Below are 12,352 nucleotides of genomic sequence, written 5' to 3' on the forward strand. Positions count from 1 at the left end.
GCAACTGCCCTTCGTGACGGCAGGCTCTCACCGCTTGTCGTCACTCCTTGTCCTCCCAAGGACCATCAGCTCTTCTTGTTCTGGCCCTGGCTTGTAGAGCAGGTCCACTCCCCTCTGCAGCAGACAGTTTACCTTGGATCAGCTGATTAAGGCAGCTGGATACACAATCAATCGCCCTCCGGTATTTCCAAACTCACCTTTCAACCTGCTGAAGCGGAGTCTGGCGTGGGGCTTGCCACGATGAAAACAATTATTGCAGCCTGTTCCCAAAATCTTAGTGGTAAGATATTTCCAAAGTGTGTTTGAATGGTTTCTGATGCTCCGGCAATGCGAGGAGCTGGTCAGGCAATGAGCGTTTGTTGTCACTATTGTGTATTTGCTTTAGGCTGCTTAGGGGAAAGGGAGGTGTTCGGAGCAATTTGGGGTTAGCGGCGCCAGAAGAAAACATACAGTTGCTCAACGGGAAAGAAATTTCTGACAATGCGTTCGGTAATGTTATTCCTGCAAGATGCTCTGGAGTGCTGCAAATTCCCCTTCGTCTTTCCTTGCTGCTCCGGGCTGCAGAGTCTGAGTTTCTGGGTTTGAAGAGGCTGTGGCCAGGGCCGGCAGCAGAGCCCCTGGGGTTTCTCCATTTTCTGTCTGCGGTCTGGGCATTGATGGAGTGCTTGAGGAGAGAGCTGGAAAAAGCAACTAAAAAAAAGCAACTGTTTGGTAGACACAAGTTTGCTAGACAAGAGCTCTGTGTCTTCCCTGGAAAAAAGAAATGGGGCTTTGGAAAACTGATGGCGGTGGAGCTTCTGGGGATGCCTTGCTGGGTGTGCGGGGACAGGCGGGAGGGATCGCTTAGAGCATGGCACACTGCTTGGGGGAGAGGAAAAACAATTTTTTGGTGCTGGTGGTGGCTCCAGTGTTTCTTTATTTCAGTTGTCTCATTCATGGTTTGGATTGAGCCTGGGAAGAGTTGAACCTCCACCAGCCACCTGAACCAGGGTTTGGTGGTTCTCCTCTGCCCTGGGGGTCCTGCTGCGGGCCTGAGGGTCCCTGGCCTGGGGAGCCGTGGGGAAAGGTCTGCTCCCATTTCACCTTGAGCATCTCTGTCTGGCCAGCATGGTGATTTTGGGTTGTTTTCTTGGGAAAACAAGGCTTTTGTAACACAAGAGGTAGCTCACTGCAGTCGCAGTGGTGGCTGTGACAGGTGGTCTCAGTTACAGTGGACCTTTGACCAGGAGCAGTGTACTGGCCGAACTGGTGCCGTGCGCCTGTTTCAGGGAGTAGGGATGGGGCTGCATGTGGAGTTTGGATCCTGGATCCTGGCCCGGGGCAGTTAATGGTTCACCAAGGTCAGTCGGAGGGAAGGGGGCGGCGGGGGGAGTGGAGCGGCTGCAGGCTGCTGGACTGTCCCTCACGGGAGCCAAGGCTCAGTGGGGATGGCCATGGGGATGGCCAGCTTTGGCCACCTTGGCTCAGCCCCTGGCCACTGTCCTTGCTGCTCGCTGGGAGGCAGATGCTGCCCCGCACCTCCCTGCAATGCCAGCTGAGAAAGCCCCAAATTCTCTGTGAGCCTGAACGAGGAGGTCACGGGAAAGGTCCTGGCCCTTCAGGAGCTTGGCCTGGTGCGGGAGCTGCTGCTGCGCTGAGCTCCCCCGGTGCACCCAGGCCGTTTGGGCTTAGGTGTGCCCAGCCTGCCAGCTGCCCCCTGCTTGGAGGGGGCATGAGCACCCCCCACCTAATCCCACCCCATCACATTCCTCCTTGTCCAGCTTCATCCTTCACATCCTACATCCCGTCTTGCCCCCATACCCCAACCCTGGCAGCTGTGGGTACCACTGGATTCACCCCCCTGCCAGCACGGTGGGGCAGCATTTGTGCAATCCATGCAATTTTGGGCTGGGCGCCGTGTCCCTCCCCGCAGGCAGCCGTGCCAGCATCCAGACCGCCCTGCGCACCCTGCTCACAGCACCCTGGCCCTCGCAGCGGGACATCCGCTCCTGGCTCCAGCTCCTCTCTGTCCTGCAGTGGGTGCTCAGCTTCCTGCTGCTGGGTGAGTAGGGGGCTGCGGGGGGTCCTGGTGGGGGTGGGTGCGTGTCTGCTCACCCCCTTCCCTGGCTTCCACAGGAACAGTCAGCCTGCTGCTCCTCATCTACCTGGTGTTCACCAGCTTCTGGCCCATCTCTGCGCTCTACCTGGCCTGGATCATCTACGACTGGGACACACCAGAGAAAGGTGGGGATGGGCACCGTTCCCCCTTCCTCCCTTGTTGCAGCAGGATGGGGTGCAGCGTCCCCCATTTCTCCGGATCCATCCCAGCATGCCCAATGGGGAGCACCACACTGTACCTCCTCCTGCCTTCCTCTTCTCCATCATCATCATGGCGGAAGAAGGACATGGCAGATCCATGGGGAGATGTGCCCAGCAGGGTGGGCATCATCTCCTGGGGTCCTTCCCTGGTTTGCAGGTGGCAGGAGGCTGCCGTGCCTGCGGCGATGGCCTGTGTGGAGGCACTTTCGGGATTATTTCCCTGTGAAGGTATGGTGCGGGGAGCTGGGCTGCCGGGATGGGACATTCACACAGGTGATGGTGGTGGTACCACCCAAAAGTATGTGCCACCGTTACGTCCCCACGACCCCTTTTCGTCCCCGCAGCTGGTGAAGACGCACGACCTGTCCCCCAGCCACAACTACATCATCGGCTCCCACCCCCATGGCATCCTCTGCGTCGGTGCCTTCTGCAACTTCATCACGGGCTCGACAGGCTTCGGGGAGATGTTCCCAGGCATCCGGCCCTTCCTCACCACCCTGGCCGGCAACTTTCGCCTGCCCATCTTCAGGGAGTACCTGATGAGTGGGGGTGAGTGTCCGTGGGTAGCAGGGTGGGCAGCTGCCTGCCCCCTACCCTCACAGGCAGCCCTGCAGGCACAGCTGGTTGTGCTGGCTTGAGCTGAGTGGGTGCCCCAGGGACGCACCCCCTGCCTGCCCCACTCCTGCCCAACTCTGCCCGCTGCAGGCAATGCCCATGGGCAGAGGGGCTCCAGGGGGGCTCCCCGGTCCCATCCACGGGAAACCTGGGACTGTTGGCCTCTGTGCCCCCCAGGAGCAGCCAGGGCAGGAGCAGTGCTTTGCCTGCACCCTGTCTGTGCCCTGCCTGAACTCCACCCTCACCTTGCTTGCACCCTCTCCCCACCCTGCCTGCACTTTGCCTGCGCCCTGCCCCCAGGGCTGGGAGCCTGGGGGACCCATCCCTCCCTGGGGGCTCTCCCGCAGCAGGGGGCGCCCTTGCACTGTCCCGTGCGGGGTCCCGCCAGGCACGGTCCCGTGCGCGGTCCCCGGCCCTGGGCACAGCGCGGGCTGGCAGTCCCACAGCACCAGTGGTCTGTTCCGCTGCAGGCCTGTGCCCAGTGACACGCCGTGCCATAGGGTACCTGCTCTCCAAGAATGGCACCGGCAACGCGGTGGCCATCGTCATTGGCGGCGCAGCTGAGTCGCTCTCCTGCCGTCCCGGTGTCACCACACTCATCCTGAAGAAGCGCAAGGGCTTTGTCCGCATGGCCCTGCAGCACGGGTGCGTCATGGGCACTGCCGCCACTGCTGCCACAGGGGTCTGGTGGTCCTGGCACACCATGACTGCCCACCGTGTCCCCTCCACAGGGCCTACCTTGTCCCCTCCTTCTCCTTTGGGGAGAATGACCTCTTCCGCCAGGTGGTCTTTGAGGAAGGCAGCTGGATGAGGAGCATTCAGCAGCGCTTCCAGAAGATGATGGGCTTTGCTCCCTGCGTCTTCTATGGCCGGGGCCTCACCTCCGTCCGGTCCCGGGGTTTCCTCCCCTATGCCAGACCCATCACCACCGTGGGTGAGCATTTCCCGCTGGGGTGGAGGGGCCCCCCAGAAGGTGGAGGGGCCCCCCAGAAGGTGGAGGGGCAGAGAGGAGGATGCCCCACGATGGGTGGTGTGGGAAGGCAGCCCTCCGCTCGTGTCCCCAGTGAGCCAAGCACTTCCCTGCGCTACTGCCCTGACCTCCCTTTCCTCCCGGCAGTGGGGGAGCCGGTGATGGTGCCCAAGATCGAGGACCCAAGCTGCGAGATGGTGGACATGTACCACGAGATGTACATCCGCTCCCTGCTCAAGCTCTTCAATGAGAACAAGACCAAGTACGGGCTGTCGGAGACGGATGAGCTGCACATCCTCTGAGCACGGCCAGCGCCGGTGGCCAGATCCTGGCTCACAAGGGCAGCCGGCTCTTGCGGGTGGGGATTTCAGCCAGCCTGGCCTGGGGGACTCATGGGGGACGGTTGCCACTCCAGCCCTCTGCTTCTCCATCTGAAAAACCTGAGCAGGAGGTGGGAGGAGGCAAGGGGAAGGGAAGATTGGGGGCCCGCCTTGAAATGGGGTTTGGAGGGGCTGTGGGTGACACAGCTGTCCCCTGAGGATGTGGGGCTGATGGGGAGAGCTGGTGCAAGGCTGGGGGCCAGCAATGGCCATGGTCCCCCCATGATAAGCAGGACACCACAAGCTGAGGGAGGGGGGTGTCATGGGAGGAGGGAATTAGATGGGCTCCTTGGGGTGGCGTCCCAATAGCAACCGGGAACCAGGCTAGGGAGACATCCTCCCCTGGAGTGAATCGGGGACACTCCCAGATTTGGGCATCCTTGGAAGTGGCCTCAGCCAGGACCGTGTGGTCCTGAGCAAGGGGTGGGCGCTGCTCTGGCCACAGTTGAGCCTTTTCCGCTCCCTCTATACCCAATACAGATTTCCAACCACGCCACGGCTGCCTGTGTGTGCTGGGGGGCACGATCGGCAGCACTGCAGCCATATCCCCGCACTCCTCATGTGGGTGGACCTGCCACCCGCCTCTGTCCCCTCCCTGGCACCCCCGTCTCCAGAGCTGGGGGCATGCATGGTGGGGACCCTTGCACTGCTCGGGTGCAACCCAACAGCTCCTGGGTCCACCTAAGCCATGTCGGATATAATGGGAAGTGAGGGGCGGCAGTTGCTTTTACTGGGCTAACTGGGTTTAGGAGGGAAGTCTCCTCTGTTTTCAGCTGAGCGGTGAGTGAGGGGCAAACTGGGTACCACTGTCTGGTGGAATGGTGGTGCAGGGCTGGCACGTGGCATCCCTGGGACTTTCTCCCTCCCCAGGTGACCTGGGCAGCTCCTGGTGGGATGTGGTTGTGTGTGACCGTGCCCGGGGGGTGGCACCCCGACGATGCTACGGGTATCCCTTCCCTAGGCATGTGCTGGCAGGACTTGTGGGGAGACAGTGGGGGGCAACCCCGCCTGGGACTCCCTGTGATGGGGACAGCCCTGTCCCATCCCTGCCCGTGGGAGAGTCAGCAGCACCGATGATAGTCATCTCTGCTGTGCTCCTCTGCGCAGGCACTTGGTCAAACAAAAGGGCTGGGTAAACATTTGGAAAGCAAACACCCATAAAGGCAGATTCCTGAGGACTTTTCCGTCACAGTGGGTGTCACCATTCCAGCTCTTTGCTCTCAACCTGCACCAGCATTTAAGGTGGTGGGTGGGTTTTCTCTGCTCTCAAACGCTTTCCAGGGTAAGGGTGGGCATCTCATCCCTCTTCTGCCGTGGGAAGAAACGGGCCTGAGCACAGAGAAAGGGGAAAGGGGCTTTATTGGGGAGTGATGGGCAGCAAGAGCCCTGTGCCACGTCCCTCCCCGCCTCTCCCAAGGCCAGCAGTGATGGGGATGTCCCCGAGAACCTCCACCAGGTACGTGGGCACCCAGCATTGACTCTGTCCCCGGGTTCAGTCCAGTCCCCACATGTCACTGTTGAGCAAACTGAAAGGGCTGTGTGTGCCCAGGGAGGGACCAGTGTCCCTTCTCTTTAGTCACTTGTCAGCCCCCACATGTCCCCAGAAGTGCCCTGGGATGGGATGCCAGCCTGCTTCCCCAGAATGGCTTTCTCAGCATCCTTCCCACCCCCACAGGTGCCCAGTGGCTGTCCTGCCCCGAGTGGCACCAGCATCCTCCTCCCATGGTAGCCCAGGACAGGGCTGGGATGAGCCCCATGGCCACCAGCCCTCAGCCCTGAGGCCTTTGCCCCTGCAGAGTGGGTCGGGTTTGGGGACCTGGGGGTGCCAGGGTGCCCACGCAGAGCCTAGAGGGGCTGCACCTTGTGGAGACCAGGGATGAAGTTACTGGAACCCCCTTTGGCCCCTCAGCACCCGCCTCCGCTCTGTGCTGTCCCTCGTCTGTCACTGGCAGCGTGGCTGCCACCCAGGATGTTCTCCATGGAGGGGGATACCAAGGCCAGGTCACATGTGGGCACAGGCCGGAGGCGCTGAGCTGGCCCCCGGCGCAGCTGCCCCCGGTACTTGTCCCCGACCATGAAGTACAAGATGGGGTCGAGGCAGCTGTTGATGCTGGCCAGGGGCCGAGTGATCTTGTAGGTGAAGTTGATGATGTTGAGGGTCGAGCAGTCGGCTTGGAAGTAGCGGGAGGTGTAGTACATGGTCCGGGTGATGTGGAAGGGCACGAAACAGATGGCAAAGACGGTGAGCACGATGATGATCATCTTGATGGAGCGTTTTTTGTAGGAAGGCATTCGGGGGCTGGGGCTGGAGAAGCTGGGCTTGCAGAGTCTCTTGGCCATCAAGCAGTAGCAGAGGACGATCACCAGGAAGGGGACCCCGAAGAGGAGGGCCATGATGGAGGAGCTGTAGTGCACGTAATGGTCAAACTCCTCAGGTTTGGTGGTGTCGTGGCACAGGGTGCTGTTGCCCTTGGAGCTGGTGGTGACAAAGATGAGGTTGGGGATGAGGCAGATGGTGACGACAAGCCAGGCACCCACACAAATGATGCGGGCGTGCTTGGTCTTCACCCACTTCAGGGAGCGGATGGGGTGGCAGATGCCCATGTAGCGGTGGATGCTGATACACGTCAGGAAGAGGATGCTGCTGTAGAGGTTAGCGTAGAAGAGGAAGCGCACGATCTTGCAGAGCCATTTCCCAAAGGGCCAGTTATTGCGATCGGCATAATAGTAGACCAGGGTAGGGAGGGAGAGGACGTAGAGTGTGTCGGAGACGGCCAGGTTGAACATGTAGGTGGTTGTGGCGTTCCAGGGCCTCATCCTGGAGATGAACATCCACATCGCCCAGGAGTTGAGGGGCAGCCCCACCACAAAGACGATGCCGTAGGAGATGGGCAGCAGGATGAACTTGAACTCCTCGTTGAAGACGCACTTTGCTTCTGCCACTGTGGTGGTGTTTCCTCCTGGCCAGGGAGCCAGAGTCGGTGTCCACAGGGCAACTGGGAACGTCCTCACTGAAGTGGCCATGTTCCCTGAGCCAGATCTAGGGGAGACGTTAATAAAAGCGTATTAGTCGTTGATCCTGACCATTGTCAGGCACAAAGCATGGAAGGGAGCCAAAGCTGCCAGATTTCCCCCCCCCTCCAGGAGCTCCGGCCACTTTGATGGTTCTCTGGTTTTTCTCAGCTCGTGCGTTCGAGCCTCACGGGGAGCCAAGGGGGACTTGACAAATCCTCCCCTTCGCAGCCCCCGCAATGACACCCATTAATCATCCCTTTGAGCAGCGCCAGTGACACCAGCACCGCGTGGAGCCAGGAAGCGTGCCTGAGACAGAGGACCGCGCCGGCCCCGCCGGCCAGCAGCCCCACGGCGCGCCGAACAATGAGACCTTTATGAGCAACAGCAGCCCCTGGCCGGTGCCAGCACAGCCTCTTGGAAGCCGATTCAGCCTAATTGGCACCATCCTGACAATGCTGCTCGTCCCAGGGGGCTCCTTGACAGAAGAAAGGCGGGAGGAGAAGAAAGGCTTGTCTGGGGGAGTATTATGGCCCAGGGAAATCCTCAGGGGGCTGTTAAAGAAGCCTTTGGGAGAGAGTGTCCCTGGACGGTGAGGGGCCTCCAGATGCTGGGTATTCTCCGTAGGAGAGGGATGATCTAAGCCCTGTGGAGAGGGGCTGCGCCAGAGCCAAGTTCCAGCTCAAGACAGTGCAAGTTCACAAGGCAGGCAGGACGTTTCCTTTCGCACAGAGTTGGGATCAAAGACTGGGATCTGCCTCCTCCTGGAAAATCAGGCCCCCAGGCCGAGGCGTGAGGGCAAGCTGTCCAAGGGTTGCATTCGCCTCTCGGGACATCTCAAGTTCGGAGCCCACTCCTCCAGAGGGAAGAAGGAGCTTCTGCCATCGTGGTGTCCAAGCAAAGGCTGCTCGCACCTTGGCCCCTCCATGCCTGCCACCATCCCTGGTGAAGCGATTTTGGAGTGGCTGCTTCTGCCAGCTGAGGATGGATGCTCAGATGAGTAACCTGGGAGCAGGAGCATCAGCCACGCTGCCAGCAGAGACCAGGGTGTAGCCAAAACCGTAACTGACGGAGGGAGTGCTGGTGCGTCTGCAGTTTCTGTTGGTCCAAAGCTCACACAGGAGGTGATGGGTGCCAGGACGGAGGAGGGCTCGGGGCTCAGGGAGACGATGTGCATGATGCTGGTGTCAGTGGCACAAGATGGAAAGCTGTGTTCTTTCAGGCTCCCTCATCATCATCATCATCCTGTTTGCCCCTTCACCACGGAGATGGTGGTGACAGCCTGACAGCTTCTCATGGCAAGCACCGTTGGCACGAATATCCCATAGGGTGTATCCACGGGGTCAGCTGAGCTGAAATCCATCTCCTCCCTTGGAGATGAGATGAAATCCATCTCACTTGGAGAGAGATCCCTGGCTTTACAGAAATGATCACAAATGAATCAGCAGGCAGGTGGCCGCTAGACCAGCCGCTCCGCCCCACATGCATCTGTCTCCGCACTCTGTTTGAGTTGTGGGCTGAGCTGCAGCTTCGGGCTCACATCAAACACCCTGCAGCTTCCTTCCCGCTGCGGCTGGCACCGGCAGCTGCCTGGCTTTATTACAAGGATGAGTTCAGAGAGCAACAGGCAAGTCCTGATCAAACATTAACAGTGCAAAGAACTTGCTCTCTTCTCCCTGAACCAGGAGGGAAATCCACCTGGTAGGAAACCCCAAGCTGCTGAGCGCTGGTGCCAGTGGTGGTCCCATGGGGTACTGTGCTGGTCATGGCGGTCCCAGCCCAGTGGCTGCATCTCCCCCGGGCTGTGATGCTGCTGAGGACACGAGGCTCCAGGAGATTTGTTTTCTTCTAACCTCTGAGTGCAAGTGAGCATGAAGCCTTGAGCCCAGCCGGACCGGAGGTGCTGCAGGGTTCAGTGGCCAAAGCCAATGTCCATGGCATAGGTCAACAAACAACTATGTATGAAGAAGCCAATAAATAAAAAAAATAAGTCTGGTGTGAGAAACGGTTAAGGAAAAAGCGTGAGCAGCTGTGTGGTGCTGAGCTGCTTGGAGGAGAGCACAGGTACATGGCTTTTGGCAGCTGATGAAGCCCCAGAAGAGTCAGTGCTCAGAGTGCAGTTTAGCCATTCCTAAGCAAGCTTCTTTGGAGGATAACCACCACAATATAACGCAAAAGAAGATGACGTTTGGCAAGCTTTATCTCAGTAGGTTTCCTGCTTCCTCATCTTGCTCATGATCAAAATCAGTAGTTTAAATTGCTGATTCGTGTCAGTCCGCTCCAAGGACACGTCACCACCACATCCATTCCTCTGCTCCTCCCTGACACCCCCAGCAAGGCTCTCCCTGGCCACAGCCTCTCTAGCGTGGGCTTTTCCAGGAGGGACTGACCGCAGGTGCAGTGAGGTCTGAGCCAAGCGTTCAGGCTCACAGATGGAGCAGGAGCTGGAAGGCGCTGCAGGGAAAGGACATGGAGCAGGGGAGGTGATGGCTGCTCCGGCCCTGCCCGTTTTGTGGATGCAGGAGGGCTGTGATGCTGGGGAATCTCTCGCCCATGGCAAGCAACATCCCGCTGGGACGGTGCCCACAGGCTGGCTCCTGCACACGTCCTGGGAAGCAGCAAGGGGACCTGCAGAGCATCCATGATGCCATCTGCCAGTGGGAAGGGGCAGGGGCCAGCCACGGGGCCCTGCAGCTGGGGGCACATGCTGCGCTTGGCCCTTTGCCGCGGGAACAGGAGCTCTGCCCTGGCTCCCAGCCCTGCAGCTGTGCCCAGCCTGAACCCGTCCTTTGGTCCCACAGGCGGCACTGGTCCCAGTGGGAGCCAGCAGCTGCCCCAGACCCGGATGCCCCCAACCCGGGGTGCCCCAGCAGCTGGCCTAAGCTTCCTGCATGGGGCATTTAAAGGAGCGTTGAAAAGACACCAATGAAATGAATGAGGCAGCACCGAAGACTCTGCTCCGGAGCCAAAGTTCTGCCCACTGGCAGGACGGGACAGACCATCGGGGATCGTGACATAGCAGGCAGGAGCTGGAGAGAGGGGAAACGAGAGAGGACTTCGGAGGAGAGCGAGCAGCCAGTGAGGGACATGGGGCTGGGTGAGCCTGGGACCAGTTGCTGCTGGAGCATGGGAAAAACAGGGCTTTTCTTCTCGCCTAAGCTCTTAGAAATTGCAAAACAAGGGAAAATTATGCAAAACATCCTGCACAAGGACCCTTGTCCCTAATCGCCACGTGGTTCATGCAGCCAAAGCCCCGGCACAAGGAAAGCATGACCTAATTTCTTTTCGATCCTTCCCTTTGACTGCAAGAGCAGCCAAAGCACGATCTGCCTGCTCTGCCTGGGCACTGGTGCCTCCTCCCCGGGGATGCCAGTGGGGCCGGGTGTTTCCCTTGCTGCCCATCATGTCTCCTGCTCCAAGGTGACCCCCTTTCTCGGCAGGGTGGGAGATGGGGGTTTCCTTTCGCCCTTGGCTGGGCTGTCCCTGTCCCTCGGTCTCCCTGGGGAAGGACAGGAGCCCACAGCATCCAGCGAAGCTGCAGCAGCCCGAGGGCAGCTTCATTCTGCGAGGGCACAGCAATTTGGGGGATGGACAGGCAGATGAAGGAGAGGAGGTGGCCACAGGGGGAAGTATGAAGGCCCTTGGTGATGGAGGAAGGCAGTGGCACGGTAGGCAGGAGGATGCACCAAGGGATTTGGGGACAGCGGAGGGATGGGGAGAACTGGCTGACCCCCACCCGATGCCCACCCTGCACTGCGAATCCCACCTCCATCCCTTGCAGGGCCCAAGCTGCTCGCCGCGGGGACCCCGGAGCCCGGCTGGCTGTGCGCGGCCACGGCGAGGCCGTCCCGGCTGCTGCTCTCCGCCAAGCGTGGGCTGCCCCGGCTCACCTGCGGACCTGGGCTGGGGTGGCTCTCAGGAGCGGGGCACCCCCGGGGAGCGCCTGTCCCCCGCGGGGCTGGGGGCCATGCTGGCGGGGCTGTGGGCTGCCCTCCGCCGTGCCCGGCCGTGCCGAGTGTGCCCGCTCCGGCTCTCCGGCTGGGAGCAAAGTGCCCAGGGGAGGCAGGGCTGGAGGCGGGCGGAGGCGGGTGCGGGAGCCCGCAGGTCCCTGCCAGTGTCCCTGCCCGCCCAGGGGCTGCCTGCAGGGCTCATGCCGTGCTCCCGCCCGTCACCCTCGCGGGGGCCACCTGCAGCCCCCCAGACACGGGATGTGTGGATCCCACCCATGGGGTCACAGCCCTTTCACCGTGGGGGCCAGGGACACTCGGCCGTGGGGACTGCAGCCTGTCGCTCGTGGGGATCACCGCTCCCCAACCACAAGGGCCACAGCCCCTCATCCGCGGGGACCGTACCCCTCGCCCCTGGGGACCGTGGCCCCTTGCCCAGCCCAAGGGCAGCCCCTCTGCTCCGCTGGGACCGCGCCAGCCCCGGCACTGCTGGCACCCTGGGGTGCTGCCCTGCTGCGCCCCAGCCCTGCAGGGCAATCCTGGGGACAAAGGTGGCCAGTGCCACCTTGAGGCCAGCCTGGGCATAGTGTCCCCAAACCAGGGCCGCCTTGGGTGTTGCAGCAGCCGGAGCCTTGCCAGGCCGGGGTGTCCCCGCGTTTTGGAGGCAGTGTGTGCCCCCTTTCCTGCGGAGCTGTGCCTGGCCCGGGGGAACTCACTCCCCTGCGGGCATGCAGGTGGTGCTGTGCAAACGCGCCTGCGATGGATGGGGCACGCCGGGGGCGAATGGGTGCACCCCAAGATGTAGGGGACCACAGCCAAGAGTGAGCCAGCTCGGGGTGAGCAGGGGCTGGGGGGGCTGGTGCGGGGGCACCCCCGGGTTGCTTGGCCACAGAGGGAGAGGAGGGGGCCCCCAGCTGTGCAGGGCTGAGCAGGCAGAGCCGACACAGTCGGAGGGGAACTGCGCTGAAGGCAGAGCCAGCCCAGCACGGGAGCCCCATGGGACATGGGCAAGGGCAGCCTCGAGGACTGGGGTGTGCCGGGCCCCCGATTAAACAGTGGGAGGCAGGGGGCAATGCTCCTGGGGCAGCCGGGGCACCAGGAGCCAGCGCTTTCCCCAGCTGGCTCAGCTT

At 61.1% G+C, this 12,352-nt stretch overlaps 2 protein-coding genes across 3 annotated transcripts; one reads left to right on the forward strand and one right to left on the reverse strand.

The window, feature by feature from the left end:
- Positions 1 to 480: 480 nt before the first annotated feature.
- LOC308053664 (diacylglycerol O-acyltransferase 2-like) lies at positions 481 to 4,192 on the forward strand (the record flags this gene model as incomplete). The annotated part of the gene is made up of 8 exons (XM_080365200.1): positions 481 to 489; positions 1,672 to 2,041; positions 2,116 to 2,223; positions 2,456 to 2,526; positions 2,643 to 2,847; positions 3,384 to 3,558; positions 3,645 to 3,847; positions 4,031 to 4,192. 8 exons carry the CDS (start codon positions 481 to 483, stop codon positions 4,183 to 4,185), a joined length of 1,296 nt encoding a protein of 431 aa, XP_080221326.1. The 3' UTR covers positions 4,186 to 4,192.
- Positions 4,193 to 6,165: 1,973 nt separating this feature from the next.
- On the reverse strand, positions 6,166 to 12,296 carry P2RY4 (pyrimidinergic receptor P2Y4). Of its 2 annotated transcripts, none has more exons than XM_080366307.1 (2): positions 11,166 to 12,296; positions 6,166 to 7,303 (listed from the first exon to the last, which is right to left on the reverse strand). In XM_080366307.1, exon 2 carries the CDS (start codon positions 7,285 to 7,287, stop codon positions 6,169 to 6,171), a length of 1,119 nt encoding a protein of 372 aa, XP_080222433.1. In that variant the 5' UTR covers positions 7,288 to 7,303; positions 11,166 to 12,296; the 3' UTR covers positions 6,166 to 6,168. The 2 variants fall into 2 exon arrangements, with proteins under 2 accessions (XP_080222433.1, XP_080222434.1); XM_080366308.1 differs by having other exon boundaries at positions 11,042 to 12,296.
- Between the last annotated feature and the right edge of the window lie 56 nt (positions 12,297 to 12,352).

This window comes from Falco punctatus (assembly GCF_963210335.1).
Source record: "Falco punctatus genome assembly, chromosome: 15".
NCBI lineage: Eukaryota > Metazoa > Chordata > Aves > Falconiformes > Falconidae > Falco > Falco punctatus.

Coding starts and splice junctions, on each gene's coding strand:
- P2RY4 (XM_080366307.1), bottom strand. CDS start 7,287: ATGGCCACTTCAGTGAGGACGTTCCCAGTTGCCCTGTGGACACCGACT.